The 10,870-nt window shown below is 39.8% G+C and overlaps 2 protein-coding genes across 3 annotated transcripts in view; one reads left to right on the forward strand and one right to left on the reverse strand.

Moving 5' to 3' along the window:
* The window catches only part of IPMK (inositol polyphosphate multikinase), a 46,689-nt gene extending 39,336 nt beyond the window's left edge, over positions 1-7,353 (reverse strand). The window contains exon 1 of one of the 2 annotated variants that reach the window (XM_011362097.2): positions 6,807-7,353. In XM_011362097.2, coding sequence (XP_011360399.1) covers positions 6,807-6,996 — 190 coding nt within the window. In that variant the 5' untranslated portion in view covers positions 6,997-7,353. The remainder of the gene's footprint in view (positions 1-6,806) is intronic. The other variant, XM_011362106.2, reaches the window with a different exon arrangement.
* Positions 7,354-8,506: 1,153 nt separating this feature from the next.
* CISD1 (CDGSH iron sulfur domain 1) overlaps positions 8,507-10,870 on the forward strand; it is a 21,268-nt gene continuing 18,904 nt past the window's right edge. The window contains exon 1 of the mRNA XM_011362121.2: positions 8,507-8,685. Coding sequence (XP_011360423.1) covers positions 8,661-8,685 — 25 coding nt within the window. The 5' untranslated portion in view covers positions 8,507-8,660. The remainder of the gene's footprint in view (positions 8,686-10,870) is intronic.

Below are 10,870 nucleotides of genomic sequence, written 5' to 3' on the forward strand. Positions count from 1 at the left end.
GAAATGCAGAGCCAGAAAAAGTCGAGACAATCTTGAAAAACAAAGTGGGATGTTTACTTTTTCACACATCGAGACTTACTATAAATTAACTTCTTATCCCTTCACCTTTTTTACCCAGCCCCCCGACTCTCTGCCATCTAGTAACCATTAGTTGTTCTCTGTATCTATGAGTGTCTGTTTTGTTTGTTCATTTATTTTGTTCTTTAGATTCCACATATAAGTGAGATCATATGGTCTTTGTCTTTCTCTGACTTACTCCCTTAGCACAATACCCTCTAGGTCCATATATGTTATCACAGATGGTTAAGATTTCATTCTTTTTTATGGTTGACTAATATTCCATTGTATAAATGTACCATCTCTTCTTTATCCAATCATCTGTTGATGGACACTTAGGGTGCTTCCATATCTTGGCTATTGTAAATAATGCTGCAATGAACATAGGGGTACATATATTTTTTTCAAATCAGTGTTTTGGATTTCTTCGGATAAATATCCAGAAGTGGAATTGCTGGGTCATAAGGTAGTTCTATTTGTCTTTCTTTGAGGGACCTCCACATTGTTTTCCATAGTGGCTGCACCAATCTGTAATCTCACCAACAGTGCATGAGGGTTCCCTTTACACCACAGTCTCGCTAACACTTGTTTGATGATTTATTGATAATAACCATTCTGACAGGTATGAGGTGATATCTCCTTGTGGTTTTAATTTGCATTTCTCTGATGATTACGGAATCTAAAGAACAAAATAAATGAACAAACAAAACAGAAACAGACTCATAGATACAGAGAACAAACTAATGGTTAGTAGATGGCAGAGAGGTGGGGGACTGGGTAAAAAAGGTGAAGGGATAAGAAGTACAAATTGGTAGTTACCAAATAGTCACAGAATGTAAAGGACAGCATAGGAAATATAGTCAATAATATTATAATAACTATATAGTGCCAGGTGAGTACTAGACTTATCAGGCATTACTGCTAGGAAAAACAAATAAATCAGTGAAAATAAATAAAAGTCCAAAAGTAAATCCAGAGAACTGACTGAAAAAATGGGGTATAATGCACAACAGAGTATAAGTGAGCTGAACAAAAAGATGAAGCACTCCATCAGTTAATCCTACTGACTTCTAGGATATATTGTTAAATTTAAAAAGCATATTACAAAACAGTTTATATAGCGCAATACATTTGTGTCAGAAAGGGAAATGAGAAAATATAGATCTGCTTATTTTTGCAACAAGAAACTTGGAAACAAAAAATCAAAAAGCAATAAAATGAGTTACCTACAAGGGATGTTGAAGAATGGGGTAGAGTGATAGGAAATGGTGTGACACTTCTGATATACCTTTCTGTATAGTTTTGACTTTTGGAAGCATGTAATTTTATGGGCATTGAAAAATACCTAGCTAAATAAACAAAAATGAAGGAAGGGAACTAATTTTAAACAGAAACAAATGAATCTAATTGTACTTCAAAAGAATATTACCGTAGAGAAGAGGGGGTAAAATAACCTCTCAAATATTATGCTAAATGACGTCAGACAGAGAAAACAAATACCATATGATCTCACTTAAATGTAGAATCTAAAGAACAAAATAAACAAACAAACAAAAAAGAAATGGACTCAGATACAGAGAACAAACTGATGGTTGTGAGATAGGAGAGGAATTGGGAGACTGGGTGAAAAAGGTAAAGAGATTAAGAAGTATAAATTGGTAGTTACAAAACAGTCACAGGGTTCTCATTAAGATAGATAGAAAATACAAATTTATAATCAGAAAACAAAAGAAAGAACTCTAGGGAATTGGAATGAAATCGAAAGTATCGGTATGAAATTATGGTATCTAGTATATTTATACATACTTTTTAGTTATGGCCATTGAAAAGGCCTGGAAGAAAGGGCACTCCAATAGAAAAGAGCACACCTAACATCCAGTTTTTGGTTTCTAAATACCATTTCCTACTAAAAATGAACCAGGGATCCTAAGAGAAATGGCAGATTCTAGAGTTGGGAAGGGAAAGTATGAAATGTGTCTAAAATAACTTGTAACAGAAAGGAAGTGCCACTGACCAAATCTGGAATAACTGGAACAGTAGAATTAAATAAGTTTTATAATGGGTTATGACACTTTATAAAATAAGAATCTATGAGTCCAAACTGATGATAAATAAGGGCATACATACATAGGAGTAAAGAGAGGGCTATTTCCTATAACAGAATGCTGTTAAAATAGAAGAAGAGGTAGAATTGGGGTAAGGGGAATTCAGAATTTTTTCCACTATCAGAATAAAGGCTGCTCCAGGCAAGAACCATCAATAGATGTCAAATCTAAGGGTGAACTATGAGGACCCAGATATCTGCATGATATTAAAATGTCTTCCCACAGATGCTTATTAGTTGCAAGGGGGGAAATATTAATTTACTGGAGAAGCAAGACCACACTTTTGCCAGATGATCAAAATTAAGAATGGGCAGATGAACATTGTGATACCTTAAAGACACACTTGTGAAATGTTCTAGCCAGTAATGCATGACCTGAATCCCATCCCAAGAAACCATCAGAAATCCAAATTAAAGAATATTTCAGTCTATGGTCACGCTACCCTGAACAAGCCCGATCCTGTCTGATCTCGGAAGCTAAGCAAGGTCGGACTTCATTAGTATTTGCATGAGAAACCACCTAGGAATATCGGTTGCTGTAGGCATAAAAAATTAAAAAATAAGGGATTGTAAACTGACAAGGTCCTTGCAATCTGTGAGGTCAACCAAGAATTGACTCGCCTAAAAATAAATAAATAATAATAATAATAAAGAACATTTCGTAATATACTATACTTTTTATTCTTTATTTCATAAAGAGTCTGTACTCTTCAAAAATGACAATGTTCTAAAAGACAGAGAAAGGCTGAGGAACTGATACAAATTAGAGGATTGTAAGAGACATGACAACTAAATGCAATGAGTGATCCAGGACTAGATTCTGTACCGAAAAAAAAAAAAATACGATGAAAGACATTAGAACAGTTGACAAAATGAGAATATGGACTATAGATAAAAGCATTATATCACTATTAAATTTCCCATATTTGATAAATATGCTGTGGTTACAGACATACATATTGAAGTATTAATGTATAAAGGGCATGATGTATGCAACCTATTCTCAAATAGTTTAGAAAAAATAAATTCACAGAGATAATAAAAGTATCAACAAAATATTGTTTTCTGTATTGTTCTTGCAACTTTTCTATAAGTTTGAAATTATTTTAAGTCAATTAGCTTCAGAGGATATCTAATAAAATAGACCAGTAAACCAAAAAAGTGATTGTGGGTTTTTCTTCCAAAACAGTACCAGTTTAAAATCTGCTGTTCCATAAAGACTAACTCATTCTATATCCTAAATTGGATCAGGATACAAATACCAGATTTCAACTATTTGTTTAAAACGTTAAGGACTTTTGAAACATATTAATGGTACACAGTAAGTATTAAAACAGAAAAAAGGATTTTATGCTAACTTTGGTGTGCTTTGGGATTTTAAATTGATAGCAATTATACTTTTGTGAAACTTTTGTTTAGAAAAAGTTACGCAATGTGCAAGGTAAACTATAATGTACACAAATGTTTAATACATAACTTATAATAGCAATAAAAATGTGGAAACCTAAAATCCAACATTAGAGGAATAAATTCTGATTGATTTCCATACTATAGAATACAACAATTTTTTAAAATTAGTATAGCATAACTACAAAAATATAGATATACTACATAATAGACTGGAAACAAAAGTTGCTGATATATCTGTACAAAAAATCAGAATTGTGTTATGTGTTTATATATGTGCCCAGAAACAAAGGTCTGAAAGGATACAGCCAAAACAGTTCCTAGCTCCCTGGGAGAGGGAGAGAGTAGGGGGAAGGGCACTACTATACTGTTTTATTGTTTGAATTTTTTACCTGAGAGATCATGTACTGCATTTGCTATTAAAAAAAATAAGATTTCAATGCATTTTGATGAAATATGATTTCAATGAAGAACATAAAATATAATTCTGATATCAGAACTATAACATTCTTGTCCCTTAACTATAACAAGATCTTTCTGTTCAAGTACCTTTATGCTATTGTTTCCATGGTTTTAATTTTTAATTTAACAAAGCCAATGTCAATGTAAGAAACATCCAAACATGTAGAGAATTTTTATGAGGATTCGAGCCAAAACTGACAATTGAGGGGAGGCAAGATCTCAAATGATCTGTAGAATGGCGGTTTAGTTTCTTTTATGCATTTGAAATTAAGGAAGATTACATGAAGGTGGAAGAAAGCAAGGTGGGGAGGGTTGGATTACCGGATAATTAACAAGATTATGTGCTCTTTTGAGGGTCATTATTTCAAAGGTCTGTTAATCCTAGATGCACGAAAACAATAAACAGGGCTTGCTTAAGGCAAAGATAACCCTTTTATTAAAGAAGTTATATGCCTAGTTATATGCCCTGTGAGGTTACTTTCCATAGAACCCCTTTTTCATCCACCTCAACAAAATGCTAGTTACTTAATGATACTAACAAACATTAAAAAAAGTATCCACACAACATCTTTGAGAAAGTTTATTCTGAGAATTTCAGTTGACAGCCAAACCCAAGTATGATCTACATGATGTACTTTACCACTATAAATGGTTTATAGTTTTCCAGTATTTTAATAGTGGAAAGACGTAAATTCTTGAACTCTGAATTACTGACCATCTTGTTATACATTTCATGAATAGGAAAGATCATCATTCAGGTGTCCTTTTACTAATATAAGCAAGACTTAAGTAACTGAGAATTAAATTAATCAAATATTAAGTTGTTAGCACAGTATGTTTGAGGCACTGGGCACTGGTGATACAAAGACAATCCTTTAATCAAGAGAATCTTAAAACGTTTTTTAAAAAGTATTTTAAATTAATGCAATAATAAAATTAAGAACTCTTTCCTCTAGAATCTAAACTACTCCCTTAATTAGGTAATTTGAGTGACAAATTCTTTTAGCCACTATTTGCAATGTAGTTTTAAGTCACATTCAGGGTACATTTGTAATGAACAGATTTGTAATGAGTCAGCGATAACTCTGAATAGGCTCACTATTCGATAAGCAGTTGTTACACTTGTAAGTGACAATCACTGAGATTGTGTTTGTTGGGAATTTTTTATCTATTCTCCTTAGCATATTAGTCAATGTCTAGGGATCTTTATAAAAACGATTTTTTTTTCAGGCCTCTAAAATATTATTAGGAATACCATCATTACAATAAATAAAAACAAATAGATATGCATGTAAATCTATTAACAGTAATTGCGTTAGTACTGAAACTTTCATTACCAGAAGTGACACACATGAGAATATGTCTATGCTAAGCACCTGGAGAATATTTGTTTCCTTATCTGGTGTACTAAAAGAAACGATCAATTTTCACTCTTTAGTTCTTTCCAGAGTTTAACTCAGCCCAGTGTACAAGGCTATGGGAATAAACAGATTTGTTCTCTGACCTCAACTCAAAATTTAGTGGGGAGAAAGGCACACAATCTACATGACAACATCGTTAACATCTAACTTTCAACGAGAAAAGTAGATAAAGATAATAGTGAGAAATGTTGCTCTTTGAGAAATAACATTCAAATGAGTACTCATCCATTTTCGAAAATCCTTCTTTGAGTTGTCATCACAAGCACCACACCGTGGGTGAAGAACAGTGCTCTGAAGCAGGACCCTTGGTTTCCCAATTCTAACTCATAGGAAGTAGCTGTGTGACTTCAGGCTTGTCACTTAACCAGACTTGGCCTCAGTTACTTCGTCTAAAAATGTCAGTATTATCTTACCAGCCTAAACCAAAATCATCTTCCCAGCATAAACCAAACTGTTTTTAGTGGCTTCTGGGTCTAAGACCCGCATTACTCACACACTCATCCATCATATTTCCTAAGTAATCATGGCCCAGGAACCAGTGAGTAGCTAGGTGAATTACAGTTCCTAAAATGAACTTTTACATCTCTAATATAATAAACTGGGATAGCCCCTGCATTGTAATTTACACGTTGTAAGTTCGAAAAAATTTATTACACACGCCAGGATACAGTCTTATTCAGATGATCAAGAATAACTGAATGTCTGATTTGTGTACCATTCTAGCATAAGAAAAGGGTGTTCTTATCAAGAATCCCAATTTCAGCACTACAGGAACCATACCTCCAGGAGAAATCCACGAAATATCAGAAAAACCTCTCCAGGAGATAGGGAGAGATCCTGGATAAGCCAAGACAAGCTCTCCAAAAAACAAACAAAACAAAACAAAACACAAACCTGTTTTTTCCTTCCCTCCAGCTATGCACTGAAAAGAAACACTAGATTAGCATCATCTGCATTTCATTCCTGTTCTTTTGCAATAGCTACCCGAGTATAATAAACAGACCTTGTGCTCAGGGGAGAATTTACTTCCCCGTCCAGTAAAAATGAAGTTCCTTATTTTCACTAACAACGCCGTCTCCAATCAACACCCATCCTCCCTGGGGAGGAGACCAAGCACTCCTCTCCCCGCCACCTCCTGCTGCAAGCCCGGCGCCCCACATCCTAGAAATCGCCCCACTTTTCGAAACCTTGCTGCACGGGTCTCGAGGCTCTAGAGGAGAATGGAAAAGGCCGGGAATGCGGCGTGCAGACCCAGAGGGGCGTCCAGACTGGCCGTCGGCTCCAGGATGCCCTGGTGGGCCAGGGGCTCGCGGACACGGAAAGGGAGCGGCGAGCCCCGCGCCACCCCCACTTACCCACTTTGTCCTTCCCGTACATGTGTCCAGCCACCTGATGCGAGAGGGGTACGCAGCCGTTGAGAAAGTGGAGCCTGCCGCCCCCCGGCTTCGGGGTGCTCTCGGAGACGGCCTCGCTCGCTGGTGGGGTCCGCATTTCTGGGGGGCCGGGTGCCTCAAACCGGATGGGGGATGGTGGCTCCGCTGCCATAACGGAGAGGTGAAGCGTTAGCGGCAGCAAGGGCAGGAAAAAAAACAGAGTGGAGAGACAGGGCGCCGGAGAACCCGGGGGTCGTTCAGGCTCGGCCGCGAGGAGGCCCGGGGGTTCCCGCGGCGGGTGCCCGCTGAGGCCCGGGGAGGGGGTCCATGACGCCGCGGAGGCGCGGGCGCTGCCCTGTCCAACTCTCGGCGAAGCGCGGATCCCGGCTCCGGCTCCTGCTGCTCTGCCGCCGCAGCTGCCAGCCCCGGCGCGGCCCTAGAGACGGAACCGAGCCGAGGAGCGGCGGCGGCGGCGCCCCGCGCTCCCCAGGGCCCTGACGGCTACGGCGGCCCCACCTCCCGCGCCCCCGCCCCCTCCCGCCGTCCTCCAGTCCCCTCAGCTGCAGCATGCGCGTCAGCGCCGCCTGCACTGCCGTCGCCGCCGCGAGCTTCCGACTGCGCGACCCGCGGCCGCCGACGCTACTGAGCATGCCCAGAGGCCGCCCGACGGGACCCCCGGGGCGGGGACACTGGGAGACCCGGGCCAGCTGACAGCCACCTGGTTCGGGCGCGCACACTCTGAGACTTTCACACCCCCACCCGGGGCCCGCGTTACGAGGCCATCAATGCTGTTGTGCCTTCATTCACTCAGTGCGCGTTTCAGCGCTTCCCGGCGTCGGCTCAAAGGCCCCGGGGCTTCCATTTGTGAGGAACGGTCAGTCAAGTGTTAGGACGGTTAAGAGACAGCAGCAGTGCCAAGGATGGCTTGGGTGGGGGGGGACCCCTTAACTGCAATCAACTCTCTCCAACTCTCACCCCACACACAAACGATAGGAGTAAAAACAGGCAGCTCCTTTAGAAGCACCTTCAAAACACCCTTCAAGTTAATCCTATTCACTTTCCCTAAATTGGTGACTCGAAACGGCTCGTAAAAAAAATTGGAACTGATAATGATTTCAGACTGCAGAAGGTAATCTTAATTCATTTTTTTAAGTGGATACTTTTTGTGTGTGTGTGTGTGAAGAAAGCTGTTTTATTCCTTTCTCCCATTCGACCCTTAGTGCCGGTTCCAAGGTCCTCAACGACAGATGACTAACTGGGTCAAAGGCAGAAGAGGTGTACCCTGGTAGCTAGGAGAGGTTCTAGAATGGGACTCTAAAATTGATTCCTGTGTCTGCCACTGGCATTTTATGTAAAAGGTAGACGGACGAAACAGATACCGGACGAAACAAGAAATTTTTTGGTAAGATCTTAGAAGTCTGATTGTGTCCTACTAACAACACCTGTCCACTGCTGGAGAAACCCACACACCTGGGAGAGACGTAAAACCTGGCTTGGATTCCCTATTCTCAAGGCCCTGCCCATGAGCTCCAGGACCCCGCCCCTCAAGACTGCGCAAACTCGGTTGTTACTTTCTAGGTCTCTTCCTCCTCCCACCTCCTGCAGCTGTCAAAATCCGGACTGTACACTTCCTTAAGGCCCGGAACGTAGTTCTGCGCATGCTCAACATTAGCTTGGGTGGATAATACACACGTGCTTACGGACTGCCGCGGCGCCTGCGCGGTAACAGCTTGGAGTCGATGCCCTTAGGACGCCTTTCGCACCTTGAATCCATATCTCTGCGCTAGCCCGTTTGTGTTCGGTGTCCTGTGCACACGCCTTGCAAGTGACGGCGCCATGAGTCTGACTTCCAACGTACGAGGTGAAGTGGGGCCTGGGAGCGGGTGAGGCTGGCGGCCTGCGCACCAGTTGCAGCTTCGTCAGCTCCTCTCTAGGCTGTTACCGCTGCTCCGCGCGCCCGCTGTCATGTAACCTTGAGATGCAAAAGAGCAAGCTCTTGGCCGGTCTGGGGGCTCTCTGGGCTCCTTGGGCCAGATGGGGAAAGTGATATAGATTGGTGGTATCCCCAGGCTTAATTGGCTTGGGGCGATGCAGGCATCTACGCAGGTCTGGATCACGTTTCCCCTAAGTAGCCAAATCCTAAAACCCAGCGATCCCGCTGCTTCCTTTTCGTGTTCTCTCTTGAGACTCCTCTGTTTTTAAGTCACAGGGCTCGGGAAAAGGGAAAAGAAAAACAACAACAAAAACCCTATTCCCCCTTCTCACGTTTAAATCACTGTGGAGCCAGAAAGTGGATTTCCTGCAACCTTGAAGGGATGCATGACTAATCACATTTTAGTTTTGCACATTTTTTTAAAGGGAAGAAACCCAATCCGAGATTTTCAGTTTTCCCAGATTTTTATTATGCCTCTGCATCTGGCTCTTGTTGGCAGTAGTCCAGGAAAGATCATTCCCCGAGCTTACTGAACCTTCAGTTTTTTCAGCCTTGCTTCCCTTGTGCTAATACCTAACGTTTGGAAACGTTACTTCACAGAAAGTCCAATTAAAATTAAGAGACTTTTTAGAAGTCAATTAATGAGCTTCACTTCATGACAGTTCCTGGTGGTGGTATAATTGTTAATATAATACTGTGCACCAGCTACGTGATACATATGATCTCTCTGCCTGGTATCATATGATCTCTCTGCCCAGTATAAGGTTTGGTTACCTGTAATAGTTAAGGTAAAGAAATTATCCAGAAATTAAAAATAACTCCATTGATTAATTTAGTAAATAGTTAACATCTAGAGTGCAGATTCTGTAAAAGGTCCCTACTAACTTGAGCCCTAATTTTGTAATAGATTTTATAAATTGGAAAATTCCACTTCTGTTGCCAAAAGTTACCTGGTAGAGTGAGAGCAACAGCTCATGACATTTTTAAGTTTCTATGAGGTATACAGGGGGTGATCATTTGCAAAAATTATTTCAAAAAACACTCATCTTGAGTCTCCTTTAAGTAGAGGTGCTTTGGTGCATTTAAAATAGGAGTGATTTTTTTTCTTTTTTTTTTTTAAAAAAAGTACATCTCATGAATAAGACTATTGTGTAAAATAAAGTATTCATGTGACTTGAGCCACTAGTAATTTTATAGCAAGACAATTTGCACTTTTGTGATCATGGGAGAAAAGATTCCGAAATGTGTCTTTAAAAAGTGGAGTCACTTTGTGTAAATGGGTACTAAACTTTATTTAGGTAATATACTATTGAAATGTGAAATAGGTGAACCCTAGGACTTCTTAATACTACCTGCAGGCTAATCTTTCTTGCAATCAAGGCAGATTTGTTGTTTTTTTTTTTTAAGTCTAACCATACGGGTATCCAAAGGTGACTTTCCCATTAGTTAGCCATTTTCTAAGGGATAGGAAATTGCTTGGTGAAGAGGATTATTAGCTTAAACTTGAAATATTCAGCTTTGTTATGAGAAGTAACTACTTTTTGTTTCACCTAAAAGCATAAAATTTATTGTGAGAACTGTGGGGAGAGGCCCAAAACCTTTGGAAATCTTTTCTGCCAACACCATCTTTCTTAAATACAGCAGTTGACAAGGTAGAGACTGATAGAGAAAGTCTTGGGAATCCACCGTGAAATGTTTAGGTCTCAAATTGTTCTCTCAGTTTTTAAACCAAACCTAATTTCTATAGATTGAGAATCAATTAAGATTATTTGATTTTGGGGAAGAAGACCCGCAGTTAAATAAGTTAATAATTATAAAAGGTGTAGAATAGTATTTGACAACGGTAAGCACAATGTATGTGAGATAAAAAAAATAAAAGGGTATGTGTATGCATGCAGAATTTTTGTTTATATTGAAAAGAAAAATAATAGGTGGGTTATACAGGCCAGGAATCTGAGAGATGTAATAGAGATGAGTGATTAGAATTGAAATCCAGAGATCAATGAAATGGCTCTTGATACCCTTTGGCCTATAATACTAAACTTTTTTTTTCCTTGTTGAGATATAATTGATATATATATACCAAACTTATTTTTTATTTGATACCAAATAT

Source organism: Pteropus vampyrus, unplaced genomic scaffold (assembly GCF_000151845.1).
Source record: "Pteropus vampyrus isolate Shadow unplaced genomic scaffold, Pvam_2.0 Scaffold3, whole genome shotgun sequence".
Lineage (NCBI taxonomy): Eukaryota > Metazoa > Chordata > Mammalia > Chiroptera > Pteropodidae > Pteropus > Pteropus vampyrus.